Source organism: Schistocerca nitens, chromosome 3 (assembly GCF_023898315.1).
Source record: "Schistocerca nitens isolate TAMUIC-IGC-003100 chromosome 3, iqSchNite1.1, whole genome shotgun sequence".
NCBI lineage: Eukaryota > Metazoa > Arthropoda > Insecta > Orthoptera > Acrididae > Schistocerca > Schistocerca nitens.
The window spans coordinates 310,813,396-310,827,564 of NC_064616.1; the positions used below are offsets into that span (position 1 = coordinate 310,813,396).

Below are 14,169 nucleotides of genomic sequence, written 5' to 3' on the forward strand. Positions count from 1 at the left end.
AAGTATTTAGAGGAAAAGGTAAGCCTTTCTTGTGACAACTGGCACCTCCAGCTACACAGGATCAAATGCACAGTCATGTTGATGACATATGAAGTTATCTGTACTGCTATATGAGCAGCTTACAGGTAGAGGTTATGTCATAGTTTAAAACATCTTTATAAATGTTCAGAGAAATATAAAAGATAAATACCACATGATAGACCATTAACAGCCTGCAGTTCAATCACAGGATTCCCAGCACAGCTTCTCAACGCAGGAAGTACCTTACATGACACTCATGTGAGTTACTCCCAAAAATGCTTGTCTGACAGTTGTTCTAGGTTAGACTGCCTGAAGGACTTACAAAAGTTTAAAGAAAGAGATGTACAATTTGTGATAAACTTGTTCAGTTAATGAGAAAGTGTTACAGTGATCTTTAACAAATTCCAACAGCATACTCTAAAAAAGGGAGGTATTCAGACTCTTGCTTAGAAAAGGTGTACTGCTGCCTTCACTATAAGTATTATCACCAACAATGAAAAACAAAACTTTATTTACTCTTCAGCTTTCATAGTCCTGTAGCATATAATACTACTGTATGTTGATAATTGTTACTTTGGGACCGTTGAATCACAACTGAATAAAACACATTTTTTCTGGCATACATGTTTCGCCGATATTCTTTGCAAGGTATCTTCAGTGGAAGATTTCATAAATTTTGATCTACTGGTTGTGTTCTTGTCCCTTTGTTACATTTGTTCTTCTTCTGATAACTGCCATTTGAAATTTTGTTTTCACATTTCACAGCACTAGGAAATGAACACACATTTTGGTTCTCTGTCTTAACCCCCTGCTTAGCCAGCTGACATCATCATGGAGGTAATTTAGTATATGGTTCTCCTTCCATTCTATGGAGCAACATAAGTAATGTTGGTTGAATCCTCGGCCGATCTGAGATGCACCAAATGTAGTACCCTGTTATGAATAGTTATGGCCTCTAGAGAAAGACATTTACAGCATTCCTTACAAGCCTCATTGAAATCTATTAAATCTATTAATACAGAATCAGGACACCACGTTGAGTATCTACACAATATCAAATATAGAAATCTGAAAAAAAAAAACATTGTGGTAGCTAAGAAAATTCTTATGAAGCTAAGTTTGTACACACAACAATACTGGGCCATATCTGTATAGATAATCAATCATTTAAAATACAAAATGTAATCAGTATTAGAATGAAAAATAACAGTTACAATAGCGACAATAGGTATACTCAATAGTGCCTGGAGGAGGCACTTGATGCACAGAGATCACGCCAGAGACTGCCTATTTGTTAACTTTCTGAAGTGATTTGTTAACTTTCTGAAATGTATGGTGATCCTGCAAATGTATCTTTATTATTTAGTTGTGAGAGCTGCACCAGTTTTTTATAAATTCCAAGTCATGTGCATGATGTCACGATGCTTTCACCCTTGTAAGACCCCAGGGAACAAAATGGAGAATTCAGATGCCCTGTTGGAATTACTGGCCCCCGACAAAGACAATAAAAGCAGATAATGGAAGGCTGAGGAATTAAGAAAATCAGGAACACTTTAATACAATGTGAGGTTATGAAATGAACAAATGAGGCTCTTCAGTGACAGGTGGTAGCTTATCTGAGGAGTTCTTCATACTACAAAGTAGTCGGATAGTTTATTTACAGCAAACAGAAGAAAGAAGTATTCTCTGCAACATGGTACTTACATTTATAGATCCATCATAACAACCAACAATAATCTTATTTTCACTATGTGTAAAACAGGCAGTTACAGCTCCTCCTTCTACTGGAAGACTTTGTGTGTCTGAAGAGAAATCTTGGTTAAGGCTGTAAAAGTAAAAGCAAAGTTCTAGTCAACATTTTCATTTTGAACTAATATTTAACATAAAATATGTCTTTAGATATTATCAACCAACAAGTTCCATATACAACAACAACCTCCCTCACTGCTCTCACTTCAGGTTTCTGACTTAAGGACTGAGATACACATAAGAGATTTTTACTCTAAAATAACACCCACAGAATTGTTTATACTAGGGTGAATTTTCACTGACAGATACTTGTGAGTACTTTCTGTATGTGTCTGAGAGTCTTGCAAGGGCTTATGTTGGAAGCATTTATACACAAGAGGGTGAGAAAGTCTGCTGGAGCCGAGAGATCACTCTTTCTGTGGGGATTTTTCAGTCATAGTTCTGCGAGTGAAGGAAGAGATTGCAATGGAATACAATCGGGCTGCAGTTGCACTTTTAATACTTTTGATGGCTGTCAGAAAACGTAAACAGCACTTGCATCACATAAGAGAGTGGATAAGGTGATGGGATGATTTTGGAGCATGCAAGAATCTCATTGCAGAGCTAGTGATAAATTAAGATATCTGTAAGTACATCTGGATAACTTGATATCAGCTCTGCTAAGACTTCTATATCATATATTTTTATATTTGCACTTTAAATTAAGTTCTTGTCAATATTAGTTTTGCTGTCACTGAAAAACTTAAGTGCTTAATTTTTAAGATCTTTGTCACTGGTGGTAGATATTAAGAGGGCTGTATTGTGATTGAGGTTAGTAATAATTAAATAATATGCCACCTTCGGTCAAAATTTTGATTTCAGTGAAGGTCCAACATGTTTCACATTCATAGCCACTGATGGATAGTGTTGTTTTTCGAGCACAGACGAGAATGTGTTTGCACTAGTAGGTGTCATCTCGATCAAAGGTGTTTTGCACGGTCGGGTGCGCATCTGCCTGCCTGCCTGCCTCAGCCCCCCTGCACACTCACTCACACACTCTCTCTCTCTGAGGTGTCTGAATGTCTGTGGAGAAATGACAGCCCATTCTTTCTCAAGCACTGAAACCAGAGAAAGTAGTGAAATTGGATTCTCGTGTCTGTAGCAAAGTAAGTTGATATTCTAACTCATCCAAAAGGTGTCTGCCTACATAGCTGAGTGGTCTGAACGGCAGAATGCCATGCAAGGGGTCTGAGTTCGATTCTTGGCTGGGTCAAAGTTTTCTCAGCTGGGTGTTGTGTTGTCTTCATCATAATTTCATTCTCATCAACATGCAAGTCGCCAACGTGCTGTCAACTAAACATACTTGCACCAGGTGACCAATCTACCTGATGGGAGGCCCTAGTCACATGCACATTTCATCCCAAAGGTGTTCTATTGGGTTCAGGTCGGGAATCTAGACAAGCCAGTCCATTTCAGGAACATTACTGTACACAAACCATTCTCTCACAGATGCTGTTTCATGACTCATACAAACAATCATCATCTCTGAACTGTTCCTCTACTGTACACAGTACACATTGTGTCAGTATCTTCATATCCTTGCGAATTTGGGATTTTCTGAGGTGCAATAAGTGGACCACATCTAACCATGAAAAATGTCCCCCCTACCATAACACCAACTCCTCCGTACTTCACTGTTGGCCTGACACATGATGGCAGGTAACATTCTACAGGTATTTGCCAAACCCAAACAATTCCATCAGAATACCACTGAGTACAGCGTTACTCATCACTCCAAATTACTTGTTCCCCATATCTTCTAACCAGAGGTATTGTTCTTTACACCACCTCAAGTGTGGCTTAGTGTAGACTACAGAAATGAGCGACTTATGAGGAGCTCCTCGACCATTGTAACCCTTTATTTTTAACTCCCTACACACAGTCACTGCGCTAGCTGGACTACTGGTTGCATTTTGGGGCTCACGAGTGATTCCCTCCATGATTTCGTGCAATTTTTTACAACAGCCCTCTGCAATGCTTAATGGTTCCTGTCCACCAGTAGATAAGGTCTGCTTGGTCTTGATTAGCTGTAATTGTTTCTTTGCATTTCCACTTCATAATCACATCACCAACAGTCGACTTGGGCACCCTTAGAATGGCTGAAATTTTTCTGGTGGATTTGTTACTCAGGTGGCATCCAATGACTAGTCTGTGCTTGAAGTCACTGAACTCTCCTAACCAAACAATTCTGCTATTACTCCTTCTCTACTGGCAATACAATACTCCCTATCTCTTTTTATACTGGTGTGTCTATATCTTTTGACATGTGGTGGTCAATTCTGTATGACATAGAGGTGTCCAAATACATCTGATCAGCGTACACCCTACTGTCTTTACCACCTCTTCCAAAGTTGCGCATATACGAAGCTCTCGCTAAGTTAACTGATTAATATTGAAATAAGAGCTAATTTAGTTAATATTACATTTTAGAGTAATGTATTTACTTCTTCTCTAGGCTATCTATTGAAGGTTTTGCTTTCCTGACCATATTTAAATAGAAAACTAAGTATTTCGTAAAGGCTGGTAGTTGCTAGTTTTGTTTACATTTTTTTGGCGTAAATTTCGTGTGAATGTAGATTTTTGTTTTTGACTAGAGTTATCACTTCAAAGTCAAATTAACCACGTGTGACAAATGGGGTAGTTGTCACAGAAATTTGAAAGAGGGGGAGTATTCTGTGTAGACTGTAAATTATGGTTTCATTTGGGCGAAAGTAGTGGGGAGGAAATGAGGCTCTTCTATGGCAGTGTAGGTTATGTAGAAAGGACAGAAAAATAGCTGAACAGGAGGCAAAAAATTGTGCCCTTAAGGCTGAATTAGATAACGTGAAGTTGGAATTATGTTGGTTAAGGGAGGAAAAGGAGACTGGGAACTGGGAGAAGGTAGCAAGCAAAGGGCAAAAAAGGGAAACACTTGAAAAAACTCCAGAAATTCAAGTAGTAAATCACTTTGGCTTGCTATCTGAAGTGGAGGAAGGGCCTCATCCAGATGTAGTTGAAAGTAGGTTGAAGCAGAACATTAGCTTAAAGAAAAAACAGATCAGGGTCAAACCAGAATAGAAAAAGAATAATTTTGCTTCTAGGCAGCAGTCATAGGACGGGTGTGGGCCAGCAGCTTCAGGAGAAATTAGGTGTAGGGTACCAGGTCACAAGTTTTGTGGAACCAAGTGCTAGCCTTAGATAGGTGACAGAAAACTTAGGTCAGCTATGCAGGGACTTTGGTAAGGAAGATCAGGTAATTATAGTTGGGGGGAGCAGGAAACAGCTTGGCTATGAATCCAAAATACAGTATTATGAGTGACCTGGATAAAATAGGAGCAGAAACTGGGCACACAAATGTGGGGTTTGTGGAGGTCTTTCAGTGCCATAATCAGCCCTGGGTAAACACTGCTGTAAGGCATGTTAACACTGAGGTGAACAGGATGCTCCAGACACCAGCAAAATCTCACGCAAGTTTTGTTCCAGTTAATGCTATTGGTAAGTGTGGATACACTACACATGGCCTGCACCTGAATAGATAGGGGAAAAATAAGTTAGCTTCTCTATTAACAGAAACTGTAAGGGAGGCCACAGTCACACAAGGGGTGATCCCAGTGCTTAATGGGTCCAGCCAGACAGGTTTTTTAGGTTAAAGCCAAAGTCCAGACAGACAACAATCAAGACAAATAGAATAAAAGAAACTTCATGTACAGTAGTAAATAGGGGCAAAGCTAAGAACAGTATCAACTTACTTCATCAAAATATGAAGGGAATAAAAAATAAAGAAGATGAGCTATTAGTGTGTTTAGATGATCTCAAAAATAAAAATGAGACTGACACTCTCTGTCTGTCTGAACACCATGTAACTGTGGGAATGGATAGTGTCAGTATAAATGGGTATAATTTAGCACTTTACTCTTGTAGATCTAGGATGGATAAAGAAGTTACCATTTGCATAAAACAAGGGTACAAATACAAAACTGCAGATGTAAGCAAATTTTGTGTTGATCAGCACTTTGAGGTTTGTGCATGTGAACTTCAGCTAGATAATGTAGTACTGATATTAGCAACAGTGTACAGCTCCCCATTAGGAGACTGAGAGCAATTCATAAAAAAAGTTTGACTCCCTATTATGCTGTCTGTCAGACAAAAAGTAGAAGTTATTAATCAGTGGTAATTTCAATGTAAACTTTCTTAGTAATTCTGATTGGAAAAGTAAACTAGACATATTACTAACAACATATAACTTAGAATCAGTGGTCAGACTATGATGTACAACTGATTAACTTACAAAACCTAACAGGGTGTACAGTTCAGAAACCATTACGTAAAAGTATGAGATTGCTCAACCCAGTATCTATAGAGCACTTCAGAGAACGTTTAAGAAATGTTAATTGGGGAGGTGTATATAATGAGCCAAATGCTAATGATAAATGCATCATATTTCTTGATAAATTTATATCTCTTTTTGAACATTGTTTCCCAAAGAAAATTACTAGATGTAACACCACACACCTTTCAATGAAACCTTGGATTACTACGTGTATTAAAGTGTCTTCAGAATGAAAAAGAAAACTGTATGAGACAGCAAGAACTAGTAAAGATCTAGAAGTAGTTTTACACTATAAAAATTATTGTAACACACCGAGAAAAATTTAAAAGGAAATCAAGAAATATGTATGTTAGAGAAGAAATTAACAACCCTGGCAATAAAATCAAACCAATATGGAATGTTGTTAGAAGGGAGACAGGAAAAGTAACCACTGGGGTAAGTAGTATTACTATTAAAGAGAATGAGACCATCCTAACCAATAGTACACAAGTAGCTAATGTACTTAACAACCATGCCTTAAGTGTAGGAGAAAAAATTGGTGAGAATAGTTCAAAAGAAAAAGCCAGGCAGTACACGGAAGAGGCAGTTTTGAAAAATTTTAGTCACAATAAGTGTCACCTAACAACCTCTAGTGAAATAAGTAAAATTATTAAATCTTTGAAAAATCAATATTCTGTTGGAATAGATGACATCTCTAGTAAGATATTAAAACTATGTGGATTAATTACAGGTGATGTTATGAGTCATGTATGTAATGCATCACTAACTCAAGTTATTTTCTCAGACAGGTTAAAATATGCCATTGTTAGGCCTCTCTACAAAAAGGGGGACACCACAGATGTCAATAATTATCAGCCAGTATCCTTGCTTACAGCATTTTCAAAAATCTTTGAGAAAATAATGTACTCAAGAGTGGTTAGCCATCTCAACAGCAATGGGATACTTAGTAAATCACAGTCTGAATTTCAAAAATGCTGTTCCACTGAGACAGCAATATACAATTTCACTGTCCACTTAACAGAGTCTTTAAAAAAGTAAAATGTCACTGATAGGAATTTTCTGTGACTTGTCCAAAGCATTTGATTGTGTGAACCATGACATTATGTTACAGAAATTACAATTCTATGGTATATATGGAATAGCATATGAGTGGTTAAGTCATACCTACAGAACAGGAAACAAAAAGTTTCTTTGTATGGATCAAGTGATTTAAATAAGTTTGCCACTTCATCCAACTGGGGTGAAATTACATTAGGTGTTTACAGGGTACAATCATGGAACCCTTCTGTTCTTGATATATGTGAACGACATCCCTTCTTATCTGAAACAAGAAGCTGAACTGACACTGTTTGCTAATGATACAAGCATCATTATTAATCCAGTAAAAGAAACTCCAATTGAAACTGATACAAATAAGGTCTTTGGAAAAGTCATCAATTGGTTTTCTGCAAATGGGCTGGCTCTAAACTTTGAAAAAACACAGTACATCCAATTTTCTGCTGCAAAAAATACAGTTCCTTCAATAAATATAACACATCAACAGAAGTCAGTAGACAGGGTAGAGCATACTAAGTTTTTGGGTGTACATATAGAAGAGAATCTTAAATGGAAAATTCATATTTTGGATCTTCTAAAGTGACTAGGTTCAGCAACTTTTGCAATCAAAATATTTGCCAGTTTTGAGGAAATAAAAATTAGTAAGCTAACATACTTTGCATACTTTCACTCTCTGATGTCACACGGAATAATACTTTGGGTAACTCAACACTTAGACAAAAAATATTCACTGCTCTAAAGAAAGTGGTTAGAATAATATATGGGGTTCATAGTCGCATGTCTTGTAGGCATCTTTTTAAAAGATTGGGAATTCTTACAACAGCCTCACAGTACATTTACTCACTAATGAAATTTGTTCTCGATAACATGGACCAGTTTTCATGATTATAATACCAGAAAAAAGAAAGACTTACACTATCCTTTACACAGCCTTTCTTTGGCACAGAAAGGGGTAAAATATGCAGCTATAAAATTTTTTGACAAATTACCAGATGAAATAAAATGTCTGGCAGACAGCAGTGATAGGTTCAAAAATAAATTGAAATCATATCTTCTTGACAAGTCCTTCTATACCATAGATGAATTCTTGAATAAGAATAAATAAATCAATTACTATAATATATGCATGTTGTGCCATTAAAAAATCTTGTATCATATGTGCATTTCTTGTGCACTTGACACATTCCGCATCTTAACGGCTTCCATACCGTGTGACTGATCTATTGAACATGCAACCAACTAACTAACTAGCTAACTCAGTGCTCAACTATACTATGCAATATCCATGTCTGATGCTATGCCCCTCCTGTTCCCAACTCTCTATTCTTTGGATCATATCCTGTGGAAGGTGCAAGGTCAAAACTTGTCACATACATCTACACCAGCTCAGTCATCAGCACTAGCTACTCATTAAAGGCAAGTCCATGTATGAAAGCAGCCACATCACATGAGGGCCTGCTGAAAAGTAAGGCATCAGAATTTTTTATGCGAAAACTCTTATTAAAGTTTTTAAAATAAATCAAACTTTATTAGCATCCTACATCTTTATTCTTCAGTCATTTTGGCAATGAAAATATTTTTCCCAATGAGAAATGAGTTTGTTGATACTGTCACTATAAAATTTTGACTCTGCTGACAGAGCCACACCCTCACCCCTCCTAGTACCAATCCATCATAATAATCAAAGTGAAGTCCTTAAAGGTTTTCTTTAAGTTTTGGAAACATGTGAAAATCAGATGGAGCCAAGTCGGGACTGTATGGAGGATGATTGACGACAGTGAACCTAAGGCGTTGGATTGTTGCATATGTCGCAATGCTTGCGTGTGGTCTGGTATTATCATGCTGCAGGAGAGGATGCTTTATGTGTGGATGAACTCTTTGAATCCATGCTTTCAGTTTTCTGTGGTGGGAAACTCAATTACAGTATGTTCTTCTTCTTCCTCACAAACCGAGATATGGGGTGGGGGGGGGGGGGAGGGGGGGGGGGCGAAAAGTTTCTTGCTTAAGAAATAAAGAATGACACAAATTTCATAATACCAATTTATTTTTCAGTATAATACCCATGTACACTAATACACTTGCACGCACACTCAACCAAGCAATGCATCATCACGATCAAATTGTCATTCTTTGAGGTCTTTTTTTTAGGTTTGGGAAAAGAAAAAGTCTGATGGACCAAAATCTGGAGGATATGGTGGATGACATAACAATTCAGACCCGCAGTCATGCAGAGTTTCCAGTGTTGCGAGGACTCTGTGCGCTAGTGTGATGTCCTGATGCAAAAGAACTCTGCGCACCAATTTTCCTAATCTCTTTTTCTTTATATCTTCTCTTAAATGGCACAGGAGGGTGCAATAGTGTGATGCACTGATAGTTATGCCCTTTTGCAAGTAATCCACAATAATTACCCCTTCTCCATCCCAGAAGACCGATGCCATTACCTTACCGGCTGATTTTTGTACCCAAAATATTTTTGGGTTAGGGAATGAAGAATGTTTCATTGTTTTGACTGTTGTTTTGCCTCAGGATGAAAGTGGTGAACCAATGTTTCATCCATTGTCACATACCTTGCAAGAAAGCTGTCTTCATCCACTTCAAATTGGAGGACCATTTCTTCAAAACACTGCACATGCTTCCATCTCTAATCTGTGATCTGCATTCAAGTCTTTCAGGACCCACCGAGATGAAACTTTCTGTGTTCTCAAGATAACCACAACATGTCATGATCACACCCATGGGAGATTGCAAATATGGTTTCAATGTGCTGCAACACTGTTCGACAATCCTGTTAAATTGTATTGTGAATTGCAGTCACTGTTTCATCAGTGGCAACGGTGACAGGCCTTCTGCTCCTTGGTGCATCTTCCACACTTATTCTTCCACATTTGAAGTCAGGCATCCAGTTTCTCACTGTTGCATAAGGCGGAGCACTGTCCTTTAGTGTATTCTGCATGTCCTCTACAATTTCCTTGGGTGTAACTCCCTTCATTGATTTTCACCATTTTGCTTACACTATGGTACACAATGCATCCTAGCTGCAAAACTAATGAAGATGGAGCTGCAAAATTTGCCTTGCATACCCAAAGGGTTCACCATAAAAGTAGGTGGTGGTGTTTGTGCGAGACATCATGGTAACTATCTCAGGCTAGAAACTTTTTGACTGCCCCTCACAGTTACGTTACACATCTCCACATTACACACTACTATGCGAAGCCCTCTAGTAGCACAGAGTTGCAATTTGTGTCAGTGAAGTGGGAAAGTCGACTGAGTAATAGGCATATCGTGCAATACTTCAACCAATATTGCAAGCAGAATAAAAAATTTAGAGGCATTACTTTTCAGAACACCCTCATATATATTCACTGCAACAACTTCATATCATTCTACATGAGAAAGACAATGAACAAACTATACTTCAGAAGGAATGGCTAATACAAACTGTGGGCAAAGACAACTAAAGCAACCAGTTGTGAAGCATACTGTGCAATTTAATCTGGGTAGCTTCAATGGCTGTTGCATCATCTGGATACTCCCCAACACCATCCTCTCCCTACCTGACACATGGTTTTTTGAACTTTGGATCTATAAACTCTTCTTACAACACATCCTTCATTATCACATCTGCCATGCCCTCAATCACTGCTAGTCCTTGTTGTGTAACAGACCACAACTGGAGATACTGAAAGGTTTCAGACAGATTGTACAGGGTGTTTCAAACTGAATATATGGGTTTTAAGGCTTTGTAGCATTTATTACATTCACCTTACAATTATAAATAATACATCAAATGAAAGAGCAACTCAAGCAGTTTTGCTTGTGTACCTGTATGAGCCAAGAGTGACTGCACAACATGTTGAACAAGTGACAGCCTTTCACGTGTAGCCCCAAGAAATCAGTTCAGAAGGCTAGTCTACACCTACATCTACATTTATACTCCACAAGTCACCCAACGGAGTGTGGCAGAGGGCACTTTACATGCCACTGTCAGTACCTCCTTTTTATGTTTGAGTCATGTATGGTTCTCGGGAAGAACAACTGCCGGAAAGCCTCCGTGCGCGCTCGAATCTCTCTAATTTTACATTCGTGATCTCCTCGAGAGGTATAAGTAGGGCGAAGAAATATATTCAATACCTCATCCAGAAACACACCCTCTCGAAACCTGGTCAGCAAGCTACACCACGATGCAGAGCACCTCTCTTGCACAGTCTGCCACTTGAGTTTGCTAAACATCTCCGTAATGCTATCACGCTTACCAAATAACCCTGTGACAAAACGCACCGCTCTTCTTTGGATCTTCTCTATCTCCTCTGTCAACCCAACTTGGTACGGATCCCACACTGATGAGCAACACTCAAGTATAGATCGAACGAGTGTTTTGTAAGCCACCTCCTTTGTTGATGGACTACATTTTCTAAGCACTCTCCCAATGAATCTCAACCTGGTACCCTCCATACCAACAATTAATTTTATATGATCATTCCACTTCAAATCATTCTGTACACATACTCCCAGATATTTTACAGAAGTAACTGCTACCAGCGTTTGTTCCGCTATCATATAATCATACAATAAAGGTTCTTTCTTTCTATGTTTTCGCAATACATTACATTTGTCTATGTTAAGGGTCAGTTGCCACTCCCTGCAGCAAGTGCCTATCCGCTGCAGATCTTCCTGCATTTCGCTGCAGTTTTCTAATGCTGCAACTTCTCTGTATACTACAGCACCATCCGCGAAAAGCTGCATGGAACTTCCGACACTATCTACTAGGTCATTTATATATATTGTGAAAAGCAATGGTACCATAACACTCCACTGTGGCACCCCAGAAGTTACTTTAACGTCTGTAGACGTCTCTCCATTGAGAACAGCATGCTGTGTTCTGTTTGCTAAAAACTCTTCAATCCAGCCACACAGCTGTTCTGATATTCCGTAGGCTCTTACTTTGTTTATCAGGTGACAGTGTGGAACTGTATTGAACGCCTTCCGGAAGTCAAGGAAAATGGCATCTACCTGGGAGCCTGTATCTAATATTTTCTGGGTCTCATGAATAAATAAAGCGAGTTGGGTCTCACACGATCGCTGTTTCCGGAATCCATGATGATTCCTACAGAGTAGATTCTGAGTTTCCAGAAATGACATGATACATGAGCAAAAAACATGTTCTAAAATTCTACAACAGATCGATGTCAGAGATATAGGTCTATAGTTATGCGCACCTGCTCGACGACCATTCTTGAAAACTGGAACTACCTGTGCTCTTTTCCAATCATTTGGAACCTACCGTTCCTCTAGAAACTTGCGGTACATGGCTGTTAGAAGGGGGGCAAGTTCTTTCGCGTACTCTGTGTAGAATTGGTATCCCATCAGGTCCAGTGGACTTTCCTCTGTTGAGTGATTTCAGTAGTTTTTCTATTCCTTGGACACTTATTTCGATGTCAGCCATTTTTTTGTTTGTGCGAGGATTTAGAGAAGGAACTGCAGTGCGGTCTTCCTCTGTGAAACAGCTTTGGAAAAGGTGTTTAGTGTTTCAGCTTTATGCGTGTCATCCTCTGTTTCAATGCCATTATCACCCCAGAATGTCTGGATACGCTGTTTCAATCCACTTACTGATTTAAGGTAAGACCAGAACTACCTAGGATTTCCTGTCAAGTTGGTACATAGAATTTTACTTTGGAATTCACTGAACGCTTCATGCATAGCCCTTCTTACGCTAACTTTGACATCATTTAGCTTTTGTTTGTCTGAGAGGTTTTGGCTGCATTTAAATTTGCAGTGAAGCTCTCTTTGCTTTCGCAGTAGTTTCCTAACATTGTTGTTGAACCACGGTCGGTTCTTCCCATCCCTCACAGTTTTACTCGGCACGTACCTGTCTAAAACGCATTTTACGATTACCTTGAACTTTTTCCATAAACAATCAACATTGTCAGTGTCAGAACAGAAATTTTCGTTTTGATCTGTTAGGTAATCTGAAATCTGCCTCCTATTACTCTTGCTAAACAGATAAACCTTTCTCCCTTTTTTTATATTCCTATTTACTTCCATATTCAGGGATGCTGCAACGGCCTTATGATCACTGATTCCCTGTTCTGCGCTTACAGAGTCGAAAAGTTTGGGTCTGTTTGTTATCAGTAGGTCCAATATGTTATCTCCTCGAGTCGGTTCTCTGTTTAATTGCTCAAGGTAATTTTCGGATAGTGCACTCAGTAGAATGTCACTCAATGTTCTGTCCCTACCACCCGTCCTAAACATCTGAGTGTCCCAATCTATATCTGGTAAATTGAAATATCCACCTAAGACTATAACATGCCGAGGAAATTTATGTGAAACGTATTCCAGATTTTCTCTCAGTTGTTCTGCCACTAATGCTGCTGAGTCGGGAGGTTGGTAAAAGGAGACAATTATAAACCTAGCTCGGTTGTTGAGTATAACCTCTACCCATAATAATTCACAGAAACTATCAACTTCTATTTCACCACAGGATAAACTACTACTAACAGCGACAAACACGCCACCACCGGTTGCATGCAATCTATCGTTTCTAAGCACAATCTGTGCCTTTGCAAAAATTTTGGCAGGATTTATCTCTGGCTTCAGCCAGCTTTCCGTACCTATAACAATTTCAGCTTCGGTGCTTTCTATCAGCTCTTGAAGTTCCGGTACTTTACCAACGCAGCTTCGACAGTTTACAATTTCAATACCGATTGCTGCTTGGTCCCCGCATGTCCTGACTTTGGCCCACACGCTTTGAGGCTGTTGCCCTTTCTGTACTTGTCCGAGGCCATCTAACCAAAGAAACAGCCTAGTCCACACCACACAACCCCTGCTACCCATGAAGCCACCTGCTGCGTGTAGTGGACTCCTGACCTATCCAGCGGAACCCGAAACCCCACCACCCTATGGCACAAGTCAAGGAATCTGCAGCCCACACGGTCGCAGAACCGTCTCAGCCTCTGATTCGGATCCTCCACTCAGCTCTGTACCAAAGGTCCACAGTC

At 39.1% G+C, this 14,169-nt stretch overlaps 1 protein-coding gene across 1 annotated transcript in view; it reads right to left on the reverse strand.

Moving 5' to 3' along the window:
- LOC126248282 (apoptotic protease-activating factor 1-like) overlaps positions 1 to 14,169 on the reverse strand; it is a 274,185-nt gene that overhangs the window by 122,555 nt on the left and 137,461 nt on the right. Inside the window, exon 11 of the mRNA XM_049949131.1 lies at positions 1,726 to 1,846. Coding sequence (XP_049805088.1) covers positions 1,726 to 1,846 — 121 coding nt within the window. The remainder of the gene's footprint in view (positions 1 to 1,725; positions 1,847 to 14,169) is intronic.